Source organism: Gadus morhua, chromosome 19 (assembly GCF_902167405.1).
Source record: "Gadus morhua chromosome 19, gadMor3.0, whole genome shotgun sequence".
Lineage (NCBI taxonomy): Eukaryota > Metazoa > Chordata > Actinopteri > Gadiformes > Gadidae > Gadus > Gadus morhua.
Window position 1 is genome coordinate 1,567,755 of NC_044066.1, and position 23,623 is coordinate 1,591,377.

General features: G+C 46.9%; 1 protein-coding gene across 1 annotated transcript in view; it reads right to left on the reverse strand.

The window, feature by feature from the left end:
• Window positions 1-244: 244 nt before the first annotated feature.
• Window positions 245-23,623, reverse strand: part of LOC115532569 (chondroitin sulfate proteoglycan 4-like) — a 47,174-nt gene continuing 23,795 nt past the window's right edge. Inside the window, 11 exon segments of the mRNA XM_030342427.1 lie at window positions 245-2,702; window positions 7,874-8,458; window positions 8,658-8,810; window positions 9,568-9,964; window positions 10,489-10,660; window positions 11,145-11,395; window positions 11,397-11,542; window positions 11,724-11,899; window positions 14,347-14,478; window positions 22,356-22,554; window positions 23,126-23,302. Coding sequence (XP_030198287.1) covers window positions 1,578-2,702; window positions 7,874-8,458; window positions 8,658-8,810; window positions 9,568-9,964; window positions 10,489-10,660; window positions 11,145-11,395; window positions 11,397-11,542; window positions 11,724-11,899; window positions 14,347-14,478; window positions 22,356-22,554; window positions 23,126-23,302 — 3,513 coding nt within the window. The 3' untranslated portion in view covers window positions 245-1,577.

The window sequence follows — 23,623 nt, forward strand, 5'->3', positions numbered from 1 at the left end:
TATTCTTAACTTTTACATCGTTTACTCCATTTAGACTCTGCTCAAATCCCTTCACTTGATTTAAGCCATTTAACATTTCTTTACGTCTTAAACTATCTGGCTTTACTACAATATATTTTCAACCTCATTTTGATCTACAGCACTCACCGCATTTACTGCAGGAAATGCATTTTCTAGTTAAACACATCATTCACAGCTCTCTGTAATAACATATATGTGCTTGAAGAATGAAAATATAGTTACGTTAACTTGATGTCCTTTATTTAAAAAAAATCATCTGTAAAAGCTACTGAATTAAATTTTAGTTAAAAAAAAGAAAAATGAACTGGGTTACAGTCTACGTCTCAAAATGGAGACATTAATCAATAAGAATTTATACAGAAAATCAATATCCAACAACCAAATAGTAGAATTATCAAATATATTCGGTGTTGTTAATCATGTTAAATCTACATTCCTCAAACATATTGAAATATCACAAACGCTCACTGTGGACCTAACCTTGATTCTATATATCCGATCAATTACATAAATGGCAAAATGATAAAAACTGAATGAAGGGGGAGTAGAAAGTAACAGTGTAGAGACTGGAAGTTGTACTTGAAACCTATCAACAACTTGCTGTTCATTCTGTGGAAGGCTTTTTTGATGAAACACACAGCATTTGTCACTACATCCATCCTAATGCAGTTAGTTTCTACATTGCAGTCACTATAACCAGTGTTGAAGTTACATAAATCATTTGACCAATACTATCAAATCCATGGTTTTACACTGTATTTAAATTAAGGCAAGACAGGACAGGTCGTGTAAAATGTTTCCTCCTTTAGAAATAACTCCAGGAGCCATCTATCCACATTAAATATCTGTCAACAATCAAAACAAAAGGAAAGCACACAGAATGCATTTTAATAATGCCCTTAAAAATGGAAAACTGCATTAGTTATTCAAATGCAATGTCCTCATTGGATGGGAACTGTTTGTATTATAGAGATAGAACAGTCAATATACCATGTATTCCCTTCTAGCTGCTAGTGTGCTCCAAAACAAACCCTTGGGGGCAATCACATATGATCTCATATTTACTGATCTAACCAGGAAGATATTCGCTGACAGGAGGAGGATTTGGTGATTCACCCCAATAGGCGTTATCACGGACCACATGAGGACTATAAACCTCTTTAAAGACCAAATCATACTTTAAACATTTGATGCACACATTGAAGTCTGTGCTGGTGTCATTGCATTAAATTGCATTATGGTGCAGTGATACTCTGTTTAAAAAATAATGAGTAATGAATGCATTTGCTTTGGTATGAAAATGTTTGTAATTCTGCTTTGCAATTTGCAATATAAAACATGCTATTCCATTCCCAATTTGCAGTCTATTTTCTAGCTTTGACAGTTGACCAAAAAAACAATTCCATTAGCAAAAAATTTGAAAAACTGAATGACCTCCAAGAGTACTTGCCAAAAATGTATTCAAGTTCCACTTCAGTTAAATATACATGAACATGTTCCAGTAATTCACCTGTTGTGCCGTAAGTATTTATTCCACTGAGTTCTAAGTTATGTTGTCATACCCAGTACTGATTGTACTTCAGAGAGGGTGCAGGGCTTCTGGGTATCTGACAGACCCTCACCTTCCCAACGCTGGGGGTACCAGAGGTAACTCCACTTGGGTGACCTCCAGGACCTCCGAGATCTCCCATCCTACCACCACCAGCCCTCATGTTGGTCTCCTGCCGGCTGCTCAGCATGATGCTAGGGGCCAGGCTCCTCCTCCTGGGGAACTGGGCCACCACCGGGGAGCTGGGGCAGCTCCGGGGGACCATGGGGGTCACCACCACCGAGGGCATGGCAGGGCTGCGCTCCGGTCGGCCCAAGTATGGGCTGCCGTCCATGGGCAGCGCTACAGCCGCCAGCTCCTGGAGGAGGCGGATGCGGGCCCGCTTCTCTCTGCGGTGCCTGAACACGCGGCACAGCACCACCAGGATGACAATGAGCAACAGGCAGGCCAGCAGTGGAAGGATGAGCAGCAGGGGGTCGGAGGCGGGCTGGGGGAGGACCTCCATCTGCACCGGATGGAGGTTGGGAGGAGGACCGCGTGCCAGGCCGGGGCTCCTCTGGACCGGAGGGTGGCTGTCGGGGGGTGGAGCGTGTTTCTTTCCGCCTGCACCTCCATCCCTCAACACATCCCCCCCCGACCTCCCCGTTTCACCTGCAGCCCGGGTGTGGTTGGCCCCGCGGTGGTGGTGGTGGTGGGCCCTGGTCTTGTTGTGGAGCGTCCGGTTGTGGGCTCTGTGGGACAGGATGTGAGTGTCGGAGGGCACACTGGGCTTCGTGTGGGTCGTGGTAGCTCCTCCTTCTCTGCCCCTCCCCCGGCCTTCCCTGAAGGAGGTGGTTTTGTTTGCCCCCGCGTGGTCCTTCTTAGGGCCGCTGTGATGCATGTGGTGGTGGGGCAGGATGGTGAAGTGCAGCTCCCCCACGGCTGGCTGCACCTGGCCCGCCCGCACAAGGAAGGTGAAGGAGTCGTTGCGGGGCGTGGCGGGGGCGTGGCCTCGCGGGGGGATCCCAGTCGACCCGTTTTGGAGAGGGAGGTCGTCGCTGAGCGTCTCCTGGATGGCCACGCGGCCCTGTACAACGTCCCGGAAGGTGAACGTCGTCAGGACCTCCGAGGTGTGGTCCAGGTCATAGGTCACCTGTGTTTTCAGGACGTGAGAGGGCAGAATACGTTGGGATCGTTGTGGAGACAAAGGCACAGGTGTGTTATGTTAAATGAGATGTATGGGTTCATAAGTTGAACTGAAAAACATGTTAAAGCACATCAGAGATGAATACAGCCATTGCGATTACCTTAGGAATATTTGAAACTTTCTCTCGAACAAGATTGTCTAGAGCAGTGGTTCTCATATTTTTAATACCGTAAACCATCTCATAAAATATTTGTCTCCCCAAGTACCACCATTATGAACGATGTTATCAAATATAACAAAATACAGTAGCGTAGGCCGGCCCTATTCATCTACGCACAGTTCACACAGGAGGCACATACCCCCCCCCCCCCACACTGTTAGACTAACAACTGTTTACCAACAACCTGTTTACAAATGTTAGGCTAAATACAAATAATATTAAAAGTTCAGTTATCATGTTGATAACTGGACGTATCTCATCCAGTTGGTCACAGTAATATTCGCAGAACTGTTGTCTATGAGGGGCCGCCTGGGACAGAATTCATACTTGGTCTTACACACACTATTATAATCTTGCATATACACCACTATACTCATACACACACACTATTAAACTCCTTTTACATGTAAGTATGAGAGTGTATAGTCGTGTATGTGAGAGAGTATAGTAGTGTATGTAAGAGGGTATAGTAGTATGTGTAAGAGGGTATAGTAGTGTATGTAAGAGAGTATAGTAGTGTATGTAAGAGAGTATAGTAGTGTATGTAAGAGAGTATAGTAGTGTATGTTAGAGAGTATAGTAGTGTATGTAAGAGAGTATAGTAGTGTATGTAAGAGAGTATAGTAGTATGTGTAAGAGAGTATAGTAGTGTATGTAAGAGAGTATAGTAGTGTATGTAAGAGAGTATAGTAGTATGTGTAAGAGAGTTTGAATGAAACGGAAGTGAGTTTGAATGAAACGGGAGAGTTTGAATGAAACGGAAGTGAGTTTGAATGAAACGGAAGTGAGTTTGAATGAAACGGAAGTGAGTTTGACATGTTCATAAGAGTCCGCAGAAATCAAATAGCAATATTATTTTAGTGTAATTACATTGTGTATATGCACAAGCCATCTTATACAAAGCAGCCGAAAAATAGAAAACCGAAACGCTACTATGTTTTTTTTTAGAAAACTGTGATTCAGGGTTAGAATTCTGCTATTGTCGTCTGATTCATTGAATCCGCTGTGTTTGCCAGGGTCTCACGGTGACATAGAGCCCTCCCACATGTCTGTAAGACCAATACTTCCTTGTTTACAAGCCTTACAAGCCAATAAGGTGATCACTATCAAAACGGTGCGTGTATACTTTGATTGACAGCTACACCAGCAGACAGCAAGGGTCGGGGACGGGCCTTAGATATCCTAATAGCCAATGAAAATACCTTTCTGACGATATCCAGCATGTCAAACAACGTCTCACGTGTGGTTGAGAAAACAAATGCGCAAGGGGTGTGCGCTCTTCCCCAGAGTCGGAAGACCCTGAGACCCTGGCAAACACAGCGGATTCAATGAATCAGACGACAATAGCAGAATTCAAACCCTGAATCGCAGTTTTCTAAAAAAAAACATTGTAGCGTTTCGGTTTTCTATTTTTCGGCTGCTTTGTATAATATGGCTTGTGCATATACACAATGTAATTACACTAAAATAATATTGATGTTCGATTTCTGCGGACTCTTATGAACATTTCAAACTCACTTCCGTTTCATTCAAACTCACTTCCGTTTCATTCAAACTCACTTCCGTTTCATTCAAACTATTAAACTCCTTTTACATGTAAGTATGAGAGTGTATAGTCGTATGTATAGTATGTGAGAGAGTATAGTAGTGTATGTGAGAGAGAATAGTAGTGTATGTAAGAGAGTATAGTAGTGTATGTAAGAGAGTATAGTAGTGTATGTAAGAGAGTATAGTAGTGTATGTAAGAGAGTATAGTAGTGTATGTAAGAGAGTATAGTAGTGTATGTAAGAGAGTATAGTAGTGTATGTAAGAGAGTATAGTAGTGTATGTAAGAGAGTATAGTAGTATGTGTAAGAGAGTATAGTAGTGTATGTAAGAGAGTATAGTAGTATGTGTAAGAGAGTATAGTAGTGTATGTAAGAGAGTATAGTAGTATGTGTAAGAGAGTTTGAATGAAACGGAAGTGAGTTTGAATGAAACGGAAGTGCGTTTGAATGAAACGGAAGGGTTTCCTCATTACCATTTACCTCCACAAACAAAAAGTGACCGTGGAAAATAAAGTAAATAAGAAGAAATACCACTGACATCTTTTTGCCACGGTTGTTTCTGCTGCTTGATTTAATTGTTCCTTTTTAACCGTACGTCCACACCAGGAGCGACCAGACGCTTTGGTCGCTCACAAAGTTTCGCTGCGAATATTTCTGTTCTCTTTGGTCGCTCAAGTCGCTCATGACATACAATTAAATTATGCAGACGCATTTAAAGGAGCCGTATGCTTTTAGTACAGACAGCCATATCAAAGAGTGAACTCCCATATACACTTTGGCCATATTGCCGAGACGGTTTAGCTTGTTGGATAAAGTGCTTCGACAACAAGTAGGACAGTGATTCCCCCCAATATAAAAACACTCCTAAAATGTAGGCTAATTACAACCGAGAACAAAAACCCCTGCGTGCTGTAGTAGGCTAGTTAAAATATGTTTCACTGATCTGTATCAGCAAATCATGATCTGCACTCATTCGTCGCACTCAAAACAAATAGACATTGGCGCACATGGCTAATTTGCATACGTGCACGGGACTGGTTGGCTCCGCAAGGCAAATAACGGAACATATCTATCTATCTAGGCCTATCTGTCTATCTGTCTATCTATCAACGCGTGTTTAGTTTTAATGTGATGTATTGTGTGTGTGTCCAGTCAGACTTGTTCTGTGTGGTCTTGTAGGCTACTGTCCTGTGTGGGCCGAACCACCTAAATGGATTCCCGACGATTTGTGTAGTTTGGTATTATTAAAGACTTGACTAGGCTATCTATCTATCTAGACTATTTAATTAACAATTATTCACCTCAGGCTCCGTGAATAGTGGGAAATAGAGGGATAAACGACAAGAGATATATCCCTTGTCATTTATCCCTCGTCTTGTCGATTAGTTTGTTTATGTGACGATTTCAAAAACCTTTTCGGTTTTGTTTAAAGCATGCTACACGCGATTAGTTGGTTAGATTGGTGGCATTTAGAGCAAATGAAAATGATTCCCGCTTAAATACGAACGTTCTAGATGTATAAATACTCCCGCTTATCATCACTTGGTATCCAAACCACTATGGCGTTTCGATCTCTGAACTGAAAAAGGGTTGGGTCGTACAACAACTCGCTTCTGGTGTGGACGTACTGTACGCCTTGAGTTGGTGGTGCTAGCTTTACTTTCAAAGCAGCAAGCCCACTAGATAATATAGGCGGCGGGCGCAGAGCCACATAGGGACCAATGGGGGCCAGTGCCACTATGATTGACAGGCGGCCCACCCCATCAGGAACCGAGGAATCAAACTCACTTCCGTTTCATTCAAACTCACGTCCGTTTCATTCAAACTCACTTCCGTTTCATTCAAACTCACTTCCGTTTCATTCAAACTCACTTCCGTTTCATTCAAACTATTAAACTCCTTTTACATGTAAGTATGAGAGTGTATAGTCGTGTATGTGAGAGAGTATAGTAGTGTATGTGAGAGAGAATAGTAGTGTATGTGAGAGAGAATAGTAGTGTATGTGAGGGAGTATATAAGTGTATGTGAGAGAGTATAATAGTGTATGTGAGGGAGTATATAAGTGTATGTGAGAGAGTATAATAGTGTATGTGAGAGAGTATAATAGTGTATGTGAGAGATTATAATAGTGTGTGTAAGACCAAGTATGAATTCTGTCCCAGGCGGCCCCTCATAGTTGTCCGCGCGATACGACGATGTTGTTCCTGACTATTGAATCGTGGGTTTTGGACTCCATTAAGTTTTCCTAGGAAAAATAAACTGTTTTTTTTCTTTCAGTACTGCGTGTTCGGTTGTAAGATTACGTTTCAGATGCAATGATTTCATACATTAATTTCTAAGAACATCATCAAGTACCACCTGTTCTCTTTTCACTGATTTTACAATCTGCCTGAAATATTTTCCTCCTGTCTGCTCTCCTGTTAGCCACCTGTTTTTTAACCATTCATAATTTTAGCGCTTATATCTTGCCGACAGTTTAGCTTGTAATCATAGTACTTAATTGAAGTTCTTAATTGTGTAGCATCTGCAGTAGCTAGCTATCACTGCTGTATACTTGGAATGGCTTTGCGTAGCAATGGTTAGTACTTGCACTTGGTTCTATGAACATCTTTACTGTACCGACAGTGATGTATTGTTTCACTTCTAATGACAAATGTACTTATTGTATTTCACGTTGGAAGAAAGAGTCTGCTAAATGCCCTAAATGTAAATTTAAATGTAAATGTAATCTTGGATGTTTTCCACCCGCCACAACCCATCTACGAAAAAGGCTGATATTGAAACAAAAATATTACAGGAAAGGCAAAACCTTATTTTAAACTCCATTTTAATCTTCTCATGGTTGATTTAGTTTTCATTAGTACAAGTATTTATATATTATTATGTTAAAAAATACATTAATATATATGTTTATTTAGTATATGCTACATGTGAACCTCCTAAGATGTCGCAATTTGATTGGTTCGCAATCATGGGATATTGGGCAATATTCCATGATTGAGATCTCAAACTTGGGATATTGTTTTCATGTGCGTGACGGTCGTCTTCGTCTCTCGACGCTAATAAAAACGAATAAACCGCTAACGAAAACAATTAAATCCCGGCAAAAAGTGTAATCCTGTTTATTTTTGGAGTGTTCATGTGTAGTTTATACTAAAACAATTATTAACCTCAGGCTCCGTGAATTCCCCACTATTCACTTCGCCTTCGGCGAATAATTGTTAAACATGCACCAAATAGCGCATCGTGCACCACCAGTGGTATGCTTACCATAGTTAGAGAACCACTGGTCTAGAGGGACTGCTGTTGTGCTGGGCAGCTCGAGTGTCTGACTGTATCAATGAAGTCAAAACAAATCCCAAATGTATTTGGTGACAACACTGAGGGCCGACCAAAGCGAGGGAGTTACCTTCACCAGTCGGCCGTGCTTGGGCGGAGTGAGGACGTGGAAGACGGGGTCGGCCCGGCTGACCCTGGCCAGCTCTGAAGCGTCCATCATGGCCTTGGACAGCTTGACCGCCACCCCGCTGGGCACGCGCACCTCCTCCCTCAGGAAGACCAGCGGCCGCACCGTCACGCTCACCACCTGCTCCGTCAGGTCCCTGTACACCACGCCGGGGGAGGAGGACGCTGACACTGACAACTTAAAGCTGTCCTTTGATTCGCTGAGCTCGGTCATGTGATACACCACCCGACCCAACCGTAGGTCCTCGTGTCGGAAGGCGACCACCTCCAGGTCGTTGATGGCGATGCGTCCGTGGCGAGGGTGCGTCGTGACGGTGTAGGTGATGTTGCCGGGGCGACGGCCATTTGTTTGGGCGGCCAGCTGAGTGGTGGTGAGGACCACGGCGGTTCTGCTTTGAACCAATGAGAGGCCGGTGTTGTTCACCATGGAGATGGTGGCCTTGGTGACCTCCAGACTGAAGATCTTATAAAGCGGCCGGTGGTATCCGTCGGTCACATTGAAGTAGAACACGCCAGTGGAGGGCTCCCCCTAGAGGTGGGAGGACACATTTATTATATAATGCACTAACTCCGTCTGGTAATCCTTTCATAGAGTTCCTGAATCTAGCCCAATCTAAATCGTTTTATCTCAACCCATCAGGCCCATCTGTGACTCCCATCAACAGCCAGCTAAAGGAACCACAGTTAAAGCAGGATGTAGTGGGAAGAGTGGAGGAGTGGTCAGGGACCTGCTGGACGAAATGCAGCCGCCCGTGGTTGACGTCATACTGGGTGAAGGACGCCACCGCCTCCGGCCTCTCCCCCAGGGTCAGGTACCCGTTGCTGGGCTTGCGGATCACGCTGTAGTGCAGCTCCTCTGGAGGGGTGTCCTGGTCGTCCACCTGGATACAGTGAAGGTTTGGGGTACGTCCGGGCTACTGCTTCTTTTCAATTCTACAATTCAGCTCACAAATGACCATTTTTGGCATAGACAAAGACAAATCGATCCACAACTGACCTTCGAAGCCCTAATAAGAAAACACTGAAGTCTACAGATTACAGTCACACTAAATTCAGACTACATTCACACTATATTTACAGTTCATTCCGACTTCATTCACAGTACATTCAGACTTCATTCACAGTACATTCAGCCTATGTTCAGACCCTATTCAGACTACATGCAGACTACAGTCACACTACTTTCAGATCACATTCACCCTACAGTCACACTACATTCACCCTACATTCTGACGACATTCACACTACATTCAGACTACAGTCAAACTACATTCAGACTACATTCACACTACGTTCAAACTTCAGTCAAACGACATAAAAAAAACATTCAGAATGCATTCAGACTACAGTCACTACATTCAAACTCCCGTCACACTACATTCAGGCTAGTCAACCTACATTTAGGCTTCAGTCCCACTACATTCAAACTATAGTCACACTACATTAAGACTACCTCCAGACCACATTCAGACTACATTCAGACTACATTGAGGCTATATTCAGACTACATTCAGACCAAATTCAGACTGCATTCAGGCTACAATCAGACTACACTGAGATCCCATTCACCAAACGTAGAACTGCGGTGCCAGATATCCATTCAGTTCACATCCCCTCAAGGCAAAGGGCAAGCCCGACCTGAAGGTTCTCTGGCCCCAGGGTGATGGTCTCCCCCACCACCACCTGGACCCCCGGGGCGCTGGTCCTGAGGAGGGGGGGCTGGTCGTTGACAGGCTTCACCGTTATGCTGAACCTCTCCATCACCTCCACGGGGTCCTCCGAGCGCCGCTGAGGAGGCCTGGCAACGGAGGAGAGAGACAACGGCTCTGGGAGCGGGGACGGTGACCATGAAGAGGTCGATGATGATGACAACGATGATGATGATGAGGAGCAGGGAGGTGTGGAAGAAGAGAGTTTTTCCGAAGACGCGACCCAGGCTCGGAAGACGAAACCGTCGTTGATGGTGTCTGAGTTGTCATGGACGTACGCAACGCCGTGCGTTTCCAGAGACTTCTGGGAGAAGATCAGATGTTCCCTGGAGGAGGACGAGAAAAGAAGAAGGTCTTTTTTAGACAATGTTGTATAATTACCTCTGCAGAGACAATACCTGACTGTAGTTAGTTAGGCAACCTCCACGTACTGCAGTACTTTTCAACTTCCATATCCTGCACTGGGTTTAACTGGTTCTTGAGGAAAACGTGGGCACACAAGGATTTATGTTAGGTGTCAGTTGGGAGATACAGAGCCATACATCTTGGAGAACAAACTATCTTCTTAGAGAAAAGCCTACCCACAAGCATTTTTGATACAGGGGCTAAGGGGTCGAGGGGCCTAACATGGGAGGGACTAAGGCTAATGCTCCCCACATGTGACCTATGGCCTCAAGCAATGTTTAATACAGTGTTATTCTGCTGCAGACATGCTCAGAGCTGGAAGGGATCATTTAGGGTTTACTTTAGGGGCGATTGATCTGACCATATACACACAAGGAACTTGCTCATCTAAAGGTTCTACCAAACGTAATTTTCAATCTTAAGATGCGGTCGTCGCGGTACTCACTTGCTGAGATTCTGTCCTCCAATAGAAAGCATCCCATGGCGGGGCAAGGCGATCACATGGTACAGCACCCGGTGACCATGACGACAGGGTTCTGGAACTCTCCCCATGAGGTTAGAGGCGTCCAACTTGTACCTGTCAATCATAACCTTACCCCCCTCCTCCACCAGAGCACCTGGGAGAGAGAGGGGGAGAGAGAGGGGGAAGGGGAGAGGGAGGGGGAGAGAGAGAGAGCGGGAGAGGGAGTGGGAGAGGGAGGGAGAAAGAGAGAGGGAGGGGGAGAGAGAGAGCTGAAGAGGGAGTGGAAGAGGGAGGGAGAGAGAGAGAGAGAGGGAGGGGGAGAGAGGGAGAGGGGTCGTATTACAGGCACAATCTATATTGAACTTGCAGAATCTACAATATATCTTTCAACAACACGCAAGTGAAAGAGATACATTTAGCCGTCTAGCATAGACCCCCATTCAATTTGCACTTGCCCGTGATCACCCCAGTGGAATTCTAACGGAACTGCAACCAAGTTCGATACAATGGGGCTCAATAGAGAGTTCGCAAGCTCTGGTGGTGACTGTTGTTAGAGCTTGCAGAGATTGCAACAGCAAGAGGTTTCATTTCGACACTGTATGCAAGTCTGGGCCAAGTTCCAAGAACGTATGGCTGACCTGTGTTGGCCCGGAGCTGGGATTTGCCAGCATGGCTGTCCTCATCAGAGGGTGTCTGGTCCTCTGACTGGGTCTCCCCAGCATTGGGGTCGTGGAGGTCGTTGAGGAGATGGTGGTGGTGAGGGGGTAGGGGGGTGGCGGTGGGGGAGTGGGAGAGGAGGCCGTCAGATGTGCTGCCCAGCAGCGTGGTCTTGACAGTGGGAGGGTGTTGCGGGGGGCTGGTGGAGGTGCGGGGGTAGTCTGTGGGGGGGGGTACTGTGTGCGGTGATGAGGATGGTGAAGGTGTGTGGTGGGAGGGAAGCGGGCGGGGCGGAGACGGTGAAGAGGAAGGCGTCCTCCGCTGACCCGCCCACCGCTTCTGGAAGGTTCTGGTCGTACAGGATCACTCCAGCGTTCACCTGAGACCCAGAAAATCAACAGGTACGTAGGTCAACAGGTGGACAGCGGACACCTCTCTCAGGTTTAAACTAAGAACCACCAAACAGAGCTGTGATGGGCTCTTGTTTCAGGCCTGGTTTGGTTTCTGCGAGCAGCGGATTGGATGGCAGGCTCAGTGTTTATGATGTCATTATCACCCACCATGCCCTGGGTGAATGAGGACACCGGCCGGCTGGAGTTGTCGGCGATCCGCTCCACCAGGCGCCCCAGTTTGGGGGGCGTGGTCACCGTGAACACAGCAGAATGGCTTCTCGTGATGTCACCGTCGTTATCGGTTACCACCTGAAGCACTTCCTTGGAGACTGTCGTCACGGAGCCTAGGAGACAACCAGGAAATGACTCATCACCCCTTTCAACCAATGGTGAAGAATCAACACCTATTATACCTGCTGCTATCAGAACTGATAAACAGTTCACATATATAATATAAATACTTTAACAGGTGTCAACACTAATTACAGTTTGAGACTAGAAAACACAAAACTAAATGTTGAAAATGCCAAATTCAAGTGTTTTGAATTCTGTGAAATCAGATATTCTTTGAAATATGATATTCTGAATTAGAAGTCAGCCTTTCAAACTTGTATCAATACACCAGACCGTACGTTTGAAACAACCTACTTTAGCTTTTCCTGTTCTCACAAGTCCTTCCAATCAATGGCACAGTCTCACCTAATGGACTCCAGATAAGGTTGTATTTATAGACACAGGTCAGCCTAGTGCCATCAGACTAGAGCACAGAGTCAATATGTTCGAACACTAACACCAGAAAACTGAGCGGTGGCAGGATCCACGTTTAGAACTGGTCTCATGCATGCATATCCACCAAGATCCAAACGATAGTCACCCAGGGGCCTCAGTTATCAACTGTACTAACGCACCGATTGGTGCGTAAGAAATGCGTACGAGCAATGCCATGCTTATGGAATTTACCAAAATGTACTTATATTTACGAATGTGTCTAAATATAAGCACATCTCTGGCAATGCATACGAACAGTATCTAGTGTTAGATTAGCAATATTACAAGCAAAAAGTAAAAGCATATTTAAGAGTGTCAACGTATGCATTAGGCAATCAACATCCACATACAGTATGTCCCGTGTTTACTTTAATTAGAAAACATTAAATTACTCCATTGTCTAATTATTTATTTGAAAACAAATTGGTGTCTGTTGTGTTCTTGAAGAAAGTAGTCTAAACCGGATCGCTTTTACCTCACTTTATTTGTTAAAGTATTTCGGTATGGTAACTGATGCAAAAGGGGGGGAATTGTATCTAACACGCGTGTGAGCGACAAACAGCAGAGCCTCTTCTAGCTCCGGGGCTTTCCCCGGGGCTCTCAAAGGGTCTGCCCTATGTTTATGACCTCATCTGGCTCCTGGCGCTGCGCTTGTATCAAGTAGGCGTGGCCTATGTGAAGTAGGCGTGGCCAATGTGACGTCTTAACTCCGGCTTCCGCGTCTGTCTTAAAGATGCTGCCTTCTGTGGCTGGGGTAGATATTACAGCTTGTCTGTTTGATCCTGCCCCCTTGTGGCTGTGTGTAGTAGTTACAGCTTATGTGCTTAATCTACGTAACATGTCAAACCATACAAAAGTCAAGGTTAGAAAAGGTTTTAAATGTAGTTTAATGGCTAATCTTGCGTCATTGGAAGACTTTCCAAACCAGGCTCTCCACAGGGAGCGCGTTTTCAAAGATCGGCATGGCGGGTTGCTGACGTCTCACGTCTGTGGGGTGTGACTCTTTTTTTAAACTTCAGAAGGTGTTCTCACTTCCGGCCATACTGGATAAACTGCATCAGTCCGTTTTTCCGATGCAGCAAGCTTTCTTTTATTTGTAATGCCCCCTGCACTAAGTGAGCCAAAAAGTAACTTTTGGTCTAATTCAACCTCGTCTACAAGCGATTCCATTTTAATGCTGGAGAAGTTTATTTTCTTCGCTCTCTTTGCCATTATAGCGGTGAGGGGAAGAACATATTCTCATGGTTGATAAAGGATCCGTTGTGACCTCATCCTCATCTTCCAACCGCTTATCCAGGGTCGGGTCACGGGGGCTGCTGATCCAGCAGGGGGCCCCAGACTTCCCTTTCCTTGGTAAGGAAAGGGAAGTCTGTGTCCATGCATGGTTAATTGGAGGAGTTTCTGAATGCAAATGGTCTGAGCGTAAACACGCATGGTACTTAGGAACAGGTGGGATTTATCAAGATTCCTTACTTGCTGATGGGCCTACGATTGCCATTTGCCCGTTTGATAAGTACCGATTTTTGTTGTGCTTAAGCAAATCCTAAATTTCATTCGTAAGAGAGAATTGAGTGCCTTTTCTACATAAGGTTGATAAATGAGGCCCTAGGAGATCAGAGCATTCAAACAAGGAGACAGAGGCTACGAGGCCGCTTAAACTCTTCCATCGCTGTGAGATAGCCATGACATTTAGGTCCTGATTCAAATCACCTGAGAACCACATGGTCCATGGCCTTTCTGTGTTGGTGAATGGGTGTGTGTCATGAACAATATTCTTCATGACACACACCCATGCACCAACACAGACACAACTCATGGGTGTCATTGGATCGACTACAAGGCTGCTAGTTCGATCCCCAACTCATGCTGGTAAAATGGTGGAGGTATCCCTGGAAACAAGCTGGTTGTTAGCTTGCATGATTCACCCCAGCAACCGTTGTGTGGGAAGGTGAAGGGGCGGTTGTGCAGGGGGTGGGAGAGGCTGATCAGAATGAGGACATGTGTGGGAGCTTGAGGACCACACCTGGGTACACCTCCAGGGGCTGGTTCCTGTGCAGGCTGAGCAGGCGGGAGCGAGCGACTGTGCTGAAGATCTGCCAGGGGGCAAAGTTCACCCCATCATTGACCTGGAAGTGGAATCCACCGGACAGCGCGCCTGCATACAACACAAAAACAACATCAACGTCTTTCTTTGTTTAATTCAACCACAATTAAGTAGCGTTTAGAATCGATAGTTATGATATTATAACTCTACTTCTATGATTGTAGGCGTAGCCGTCTGGGCTTCGCCTGATGGGCTTGTCCCGTGCGCGTGCTCACGCACACTGAAAATGTCAACTATGCACCAATCAACGTGGGCACCGCCCACATTTCCCACGGCACCGTGTATACACTAATCCGGCGAAACAGGAAGTAAAGTAGCGCCGCCATTGCTGAGTTGCTGGAAGAGCTAGTGAGTCTAGCTCTTCCTGCATTCACACGTGGACGTAAGGAGATGTCTGAACATGAGGTGACATCCACGCGATGCCTAGCGAATGTCAGAATTCACATTGAGCGAGCAATTCGAAGGCTGAACATTTTTAAGATTTTGTGTAATGTTATGTGTGGTAGGGTGCAAAGTGTTGATGAGATTGTAAGTATTTGTGCAGGGTTATGTAATTTGCAACCTCAGTTAATCCGTAACAGTACTGAATGAAGAAGAAACACCTGAACTGTGTACAGTATACCAAATATTAATTTGTATTTCAACAGAAAAATCAACCAACAGTTTCAGACAACAATGTAGATAGTTAAAATGTACAGGTTTAAACTTTGAACAAATGTCAAACTCTTTATGTGTATTACCGGTAAGTTGTCATGTGAACGCACATTAAAGTGTAATAGCTACTTGAGCCCACAAACTTTCAAGACCCCGTGTGAAATTATTGTTGCTACTGCTGGTAGCAGATGCTGAAAGTACACCCTCTTCAGGTGGCAGATTTTGTTCATTGTCCACTCTTCGTTGTAGGGTACATCTACGATTACATGTTCATTTGGGGTCCACACCATAAACGTACAATTCCTTTTTTTTTGCACAGTGCATTGCCACCTGGACCTGATAGTAGTACCCTAACCCAGATGCTGTTTCCCTCAGAATGTACTTTCCATCACTCAATTTAACATCGTATTTGTTGGAATCTATAATTTTTAGTGGACTGCCACCATGTGCTTCAAGCTTTTTTGCTGTGGGACACTTAATCTCTAGAATAGTATCTCTCTCAGTATCTGTGATTATGCCATCGAGACTGGCACCAAGCCAATTTTCTTGATCATGCACAACCAGGCCTGTAGTCCCCACTGTAAACCCTGTTGTCTGCTCGAAACATTGTCTAGCCAAAGGCTTAGCTTGTTGACCGTACCTAGTAGCCTCATTTCCAGAAAACCTTGCGTTCAGTTTTCTTTCAACCCAGTTTGTTGGGTCTGCCTTTTTTGGTACCTCAGATGCGTCACTACTGGTGATTCTTACTTGTCTTTGGTCCAGCCACAGCTGACTATTTTGGCCCTTGGTCTCCGTTTCTAATCTCTGCCTGTCCTGTTCCCCACATTTTATGTAATTTTTAAATGTTGTGTTGCAAAGGGTGCATTTTTGTTCTGCACACATTGTATGCTCAATAGGTGGACCTATTGCAGTGTGTGCAGTCTGTGGCTGAGCAGTCAACACATGATTCAAAATGGTTCCAGGAATCATACATAACCCAACCATGTCTGGTTCTGACAAATGTGCAATAACATGTTCATCTGTCTCAAATGCAGTAGAAATTAAACTCATACATTTTCTGGGGCCTGTGAAAACCTCACGACACATTTTAACATGATGAGCTGATCTGCGATGACGTGTAGTATCTGGCCAATCCATCCAGAGCTCAAATAATTCTGACCTTCAATCAGTGCCCTGAGGTTTGAGTTCCGCAGCTCATCGCATCCCAGACGATTATTGAAATAATCCTGAATACCTGTAAGAACATGTATTTTATTCCTACAACTGCTACAACTGGTCATGGTTAGCTATTTGCAACTTGTGAAGCTTGTGAACATATTAGCAAACACAGTTAATACTGGCAGCTAGGTTTTATTGTTGTCATCAATCAATACACATCTTAATACATTACGTTGTCAATAAATTACCTTCATCGGTAAGTTTTGGCCAGTGCCTGACATCATCTACCCAATTGTCCATGTTGTTTCCACCTGTCACTATGAAAAGTCCACGAGCAGGATGCTTTTCACTGAAAAACCATTAGAGGGCAGCGGCAAGTAACATTCCAGCAACGCAGCAATGGCGACAGGCAAAGATGGCGGCCCCCGTAGATTTCGCGGCGGATTAGTGTATATAAGGCGGCGCATACCGCCGCTCATCCTCCACACTATTCTTTCAGCATTTGGAGGGTACAACAGGTGGGCAACTAGACGGCTACGCCTACAATCATAGAACTAGATTTATAATATCATACGCCGTCTAGGCTTCGCCTTATGGGCTAAGGCGAACTCCTGCTGGACCCCAGTCAAAAGATGTAAGTCACCAGGGCACATCAGACTCAAAAAAGCAGAGGATGTGCAAAACACAACAGCTTAATAAAAAACTAATTCCTCCTAGATCAAGCAAGGCGATGATCAAGAGAAAAAGTGAGTCTGTAAAAACTCTGGCTCAATCCGTGCTTCTTGGAATCCATGAAAAGGAAAAGAAAAACCAGAGTAATACGGTTTCCATTAGGTCCGCTACCAATGGGGGCGGAGCTACGGAGTCCAACTCTCCAATAAGGAAATTCTCTCATTCGTTTTTCATTCGAAAAAAAACGGCGGGAGTGCTATAATGGCAGACAAATCCAAATCGTCAACTGGTGAGCCAATAGGAACCCCTCTAGTCTTTTTTTCATTTGAAAAACGGCGGGAGAGAAATACTGGCAGTCAAATCCAACTCGCCAGCTGGCGAGAGGATATTAACGATGCCGCTTAAAAGAACATGCCTATATTCTTAAGCCGTAGAAGGGGCCCCGGACTCCAACACAGAGTGGCCCTGGACATGTCTAACATGTAAAAACGGACAAAGGGGCCGGGGGAAGACCAAGACGCAGCCGCGCAGATGTCTTCCACCGAAACGCCTCTGAGTAGAGCCGTTGAAGAGGCCACGCCCCGTGTCGAGTGAGCTTTAACACCCAACGGTGGGGCTAAGCCCTGCCAAGAGTAGGCTAAGCAAACACCCTCACATATATAGCGAGAAAACCACTGTTTAGAGAGAGCGAAAACACACAAAACACACAAACAACTGTTTGTGTGTAGGAAATGCAACTCCGCCTCCGCCTCACAAGAATAAGGCGGGGGGTGAAAAGCCTTCAGCACAATATCGCTCGAACGGAAAGAACTGTTAATGTTCTTTGAGAGGAACGCAGGATTAGGTCTGAGCAGCACAAAGGAGCTGTCCTCGTTAAGCAACAAGCAGCTCGGGCTGACAGACAGCGCGGTCAACTCACTGGTCCGCTTGGCAGAAACCAAAGCCAATAAGAGCGCCGTCTTAAAGGACAGGGCATCCAAAGGGGCCTGAGACAGAGGCTCGAAGGGGTCCCTGGACAACCCGCGCATCACGGTGGGGAAATCCCAGCATGGTGTAAGCATGCGCGAAATAGACCTAACACTTCTAGCCCACGCAAGAATCTCTTGACCAGTGGATGGCTGAAGACTCGGCCCCTACTGCCTCCGAAGTGTGTGTGAACCAAGGGCCCCCACCCATGAAAGGGAGGGGGCTCAGCGAGCATACAAACAGCAAGCTGTATAGACGCCGCGCTCATGTCCGCTGAACAGGAAGCGGGCCGTCTAGCCGCTGCACTCGTGGACAAGCTGTCTAGCCGCAGTGCTAGGATCGCCGCGTTGTCCGCTAGCTGTAACCACAGTGCGCAGACCCGTCTTCCCACCTTCCACAGACTGTAGGAGGGAGGTAGAGGGGATAATGTGGGGAACTAGTAGCCTGGTACACGCGTGCATATCTACGGACTCGTGTAACGAGTCTCCAGCCCGCCCACGAAGCTCAAAGGGACGCCGCTTATTTGAAGCAGGTGAACCAGAGCTTATGTAAATACGCCGTCCGGCCGCCACCCTACAGCCACCAGACTGAGGGGGGGAAAGAGGCAGCCCAGAGGAATGCAAAACAAGCGTAGGATGCAGTTGGCCTAAGGAATATCGCTCTTTAGGAAGTATGTTACAGACTTCAGACCCTCTAATGCCTCCACCCTACCCACCGACCCCTCCTTTCCAGATGAGCTAAATAAGTTCTATGCTCATTTTGACTGCAACAACAAGGAGATGGCCAGCAAGGCCACTCTCCCTGCAAACCACTTGCCCCTCACACTCTCCCCTACAGAGGTGAAGGCAGCACTGAGCAGAACCAACAAAGGCTAGGCTAGTACTCCACACGTGTGCAGAGCAGCTGACCGGGGCCATGAGCAGCATTTTCAACCTGTCTAGCCCAAGCAAAAGACCCTGCGTGCTTCAAATCCACCTCAATTGTGCCAGTCCCTAAACACAGTTCCCCAAAGAGCCTGAATGATTACCGACCTGTGGCACCCACTTCCACCATCATGAAATGCTTCGAGAGGCTGGTCTTAGCCCACCTGAAAACCAAACTTTCACCCACACTAGACCCCTATCAGTTTGCCTACCGTCAGAACAGGAGCACGGAAAACGGCATCACCACAGTCCTACACCCAGCCCTTTACCACCTGAACCTGTGTAACACCTACGTAAGGCTGCTGTTTATTGATTTCAGCTCGGCATTCAATTCAATCATCCCCTCCAAACTAATCAATAAGCTCAGTGTCCTTGGCATCGACCCCCTCCTACGCAATTGGATACTGGACTTTCTGACCAACTGACCCCAGCATGTCAGACTGGATAAGCTCACCTCCCAAACACTCATCCTGAACGCTGGTCTTCCTCAGGGCTGCGTGCTGAGTCCCCTCCTCTACTCCCTCTTCACAGATGACTGCAGTCCTGTTCATGCTTCAAACACTATCGGGAAGTTTGCAGACGATACAACCGTGGTCGGGCTCATCAGCAAAAATGATGAGTCGGCATACAGGGAAGAGGTCCAGCACCTGGCAGAGTGGTGCAGCAACAACAACCTGGCCCTCAACACAAGCAAGACTAAAGAGATCAGTGTGGACTTCAGAAGGAACAAATAGGCAGACACCCCTCTGTCCATATCAATGGGGGAGGAGGTTAAGCGTCAACAGCTTTAAGTTCCTTGGAGTCCACATCTCTGTAGACCTCTCCTGGACCCCCAACCAGAGTTCCCGTTGTCCGGTAATCACCAGTCTTTGACCGGAAAAAAATTAGGAGGACCGAAAATTCTAAATGTCTCCGGTCAGAATGACCGATTGGAAATAAGGCCCCGTCCACACGGAGCCGAAACGTGCGAAAACGATCCGGTTTCGTTTTATGCGGAATATTCAAGGCGCTGGTTCTCCACAGAAAAAAGTGGAGCCCATCAACCCTGCGCGCATACAGCATGCCCGCTGTATACAAACATTCAGTCACGAGGAGATTCAACCTTTTAAATTTAGCAGAAATACTTTTGAATGTGTTCATTTGAATTGTGTTTAAATATGCTACAGTGGTTGTAGCATATTGATCGCTATAGACTACCGTAGGTTTATGAACTAAACGGCGGCAAGCTAGCGAAAGCCGGCGGCAAGCTTTGCGGAGTACCGGTATTTAACAACCATGGCGAATCAAAATATGATCACACACTTTTTCTTCTTCTTCATATAGCCTGCCTATCAATTTTTTTAAGTGCAATAAACACGGACAATATCCGACCGATTTTTTTCCAATTTGACAGGTAAAATGAAACCTTCCCGGTCACATGACCGGCCCCAATTTCTTCTAGCGGAAACACTGCCCCCGACATCATAACCCTGATCAAGAAGGCACACAAGCGTATGTTCTTCCTCAGGAAATTGGCTAAAGTCCATCTATCCCCCCCAAGTGCTGCTGAACTTTTACCGCTGTACCATCGAGAGCATCCTCACCACCTGTATCACAGTCTGGTATGGCAAGTGCACCATCAAGGACCAAAAATCACTGCAGAGGGTGGTGAAGATTGCCCAACGCATCACCAAGACCACTCTCCATGCCATAACCTCAATCTACAAGAAGAGGTGCCTTCGAAAAGCATGCAACATCATAAAGGACACCTCTCACCCCAACCATGGACTGTTTACCCTTCAACGTGACACCCGCTCTGGGGCACGCTACCGCAGCCTCCCAGGCACAACTAACAGGACTTTAAACAGCTTCTTCCCCTCAGCTGTCAGACTGCATACAAAATACCCATCCATATCTCATACTGCCTAGTCCCTACTGCTAATTTACACTTTGCTGCACTACCTGCACTTTACTGTGTAACCGTTGTAATTAATTTGCTGCACAGATATTATATTCTAATATATTTATACATGTTGCTCAAACTGACGAGCAGAGTGTTTGCACTCTGGTTAGACCCACCTACATTTCGTTGCATTGTAACCCGTTACTGTGCAATGACAATAAAGTGAATCTAATCTGATCTAATGTACTGCTGTTCGGCCGAACGGCCTTCATTATCTTTATTGAAGGGTTGGAAAGAAGAACTGGGAGCAAGCTTGTGGTGAGTCTGGCTCCGCTGTGCGGCTCTCCCCTGCTGCGACGGCGGCGGCTGCGGCGGCTGCAGCATCGGGGTTGGAGGCGGCCTCCTGGAGCGTTGGGACCAGGCTCGACCCTGCTTCTTTCCGGCCTATTGGTGGGAGGAGCCCGTGAGAATCGTTCCCGGTTCCGGGAACGATTCCGGAACAGACTTCTGGTGCGCGAGCACCTCCGAGAACCAGGGCCCAAATAGTCCATCCGGAGCTAATGGGCCCTGGACGACGCTGGCCCGCTCTCGTTCCGGCACCGCAGTGAGGGAGAGCCATATGGCCCTCTGGATCATGGTCGTCCAGGCCATATGCCGGCCGGCCGAATCGGCTATCGGCTATCGGCTATCGGAGGATGGCGCTGGAGAAGCGGGAGACCGCCAGGCATCTTGCGGCTTCCTCCGGGCCGTAAGCCTCCCTGCCAGCCGGCATGGAGACCAGGGCAGAGGAGAGCAGGGCGAGGTTGTTGATCGCCACCGCAGATTGTGAGGCACAGAAGAACACTCAGACAGAGAAGCGCTTCCAGGGGAGGCTCCAGGGGAGTATCAGCGCACCCGTCCACTTCCGTGAAGTTGGAGAAGGCCTTCACCGGGGACTTCAATGTAGAAGGGTCCCCACCCGCAGCGGTGAAGAAATGCTGAACGGGTGTGAACAGGGGGCACTGGGTAGCCCGACAGGAGGAAGACAGGGTGCGAAGCACTCGCCTTGCATGTCATCCGACATGGGGGCGAAATGCACATGATTTCGCCGAATAGATCGGCCATCTGGCGTGGCTTCTCCCTGGGGACGACCGTGGCGGTGGAAGCCCTGGAGTGGGAGAACCCGGACGCAGAGTCCGCAAAGATGTCTTCCAAGGAGGCGTCGTCGTCCACCTCGATATGGTAGTCGTCGTCTTCAACGTCCGGGACTTACCCTTAAAAATGTCGATGGCCTCGGAGAGGTCCACCGACGGTGAGAAGAAGAGGTGCCTGGAGAGGAGCCCCTCTTAAGTCATTATCTGCTATTGATCAGTACAATACTGAAAGAAAAGGGAGGATGAGCAACAGTATGCGCCGCCTTATATACATGGTGCCGTGGGAAATGCGGGCGGTGCCCACGTTGATGGGTGCATAGTTCTCACCACTATGTGGATGGAGCTGGGGGTGGTGTTGTTAGTGGCAGATGGAGCTGGGGGTGGTGTTGTTAGTGGGCCCGTCTCACCTCTATGTTGATGGACCTGGGCTGGTGTTGTTAGCCCGTCTCACCTCTATGTGGATGGACCTGGGGTGGTGTTATTAGCCTGTCTCACCTCTGTGTGGAGGGACCGGGGGCTGGTGTTGTTAGCCTGTCTCACCTCTGTGTATGAACAGCAGCTGTCGGCTGTGGATGTCCCTTTGGGTGAAGGTGAGGATGCTCCTGGATGGGGCGGTCCTCAAGGCCAGGTGTCCGTTGCTGGGGGGCGTGACCTGGAACTCCAGCCCCTCTGGGCCTGTGTCCTGGTCCTCTGCACTCAGCTCCTCCTCCGTCACCTCCGTCACGGAGCCCACCCACACCTGGTGGGGGGAGGGGGAGGGGAGGAAGGAAAGAGAGAACCAAAAGAACACAGATAAAAACACAATTACCATTACAGTTTCCAACTGCTTGGGGACAGAGTCCGTCTCTGATAACGAGGTTTGACTGAATGTCACACCTCCTAATCTTTAATGAAGAAGAGCTCATCCGAAACCTCTAGTGCTGAATCGCTTTCTGTGCTTGTATTCATGTATTTTTAATAATTATGTGTATATTTACGTGTATATGAGTGGGTCATTATGTGTATGTGTGTGTGTTTGTGTGTGTGTGTGCGTGTCTATGTGTGTGTGTGTGTGTGTGTGTGTGTGTGTATGTGTGTGTGTGTGATGTTAGTTTAAGTGATGTTAGTGTCCGTTTCCACGTATCTCTGTGTTTGATGCTAGTGTGTGCGTTTGTGTGCTTGCGTGTGTGTGTGTGTGTGTGTGTGTGTGTGTGTGTGTGCTTGCATCTGTGTGTTTGTGTATGTATGTGATGCTTGTCCGTGTGTGTGTGTGTGTGTGTGTGTGTGTGTGTGTGTGTGTGTGTGTGTGTGTGTGTGTGTGTGTGTGAGACCTTGAGCATCTTGTTAGCGGTGACGGTGGGGGTTTGGTCGTTGATGGGTGTGATAGTGATGGAGACGTTGGCCCGCCCACTGTGCTTCCTGCTCTCCGTCTGATTGGCTCTGATGGTGAAGCTGTCACTCAACGTGTCGCTGCCATCATGGATGTAGAATATATACTCTCGCTCCAACTGGAACATGTCGATTATATATATATATATATAGAGAGAGAGAGCGAGACAGAGAGAGAGAGAGCGGGAGAGAGAGAGAGAGAGAGAGTATTAGCCTGACTATTACCAGACCAAGCTCAATCGTAGATTGCACGTTGGTCTGGGGAAGCTGCCGTCATTTTCTTCAGCACAATAGGCGTGATCATGGGCCTAGTTCAAATGACTCTGTACGCAATTGGCTGCCTGCCGTCGCTTCCCTGTCTTCATTGTGTTAAACCAGCCAATAGTGCGCCAGGGGAAAAAGCCAGCTTGGTGATTGGCTCCTGCAAAAACATATTGGAA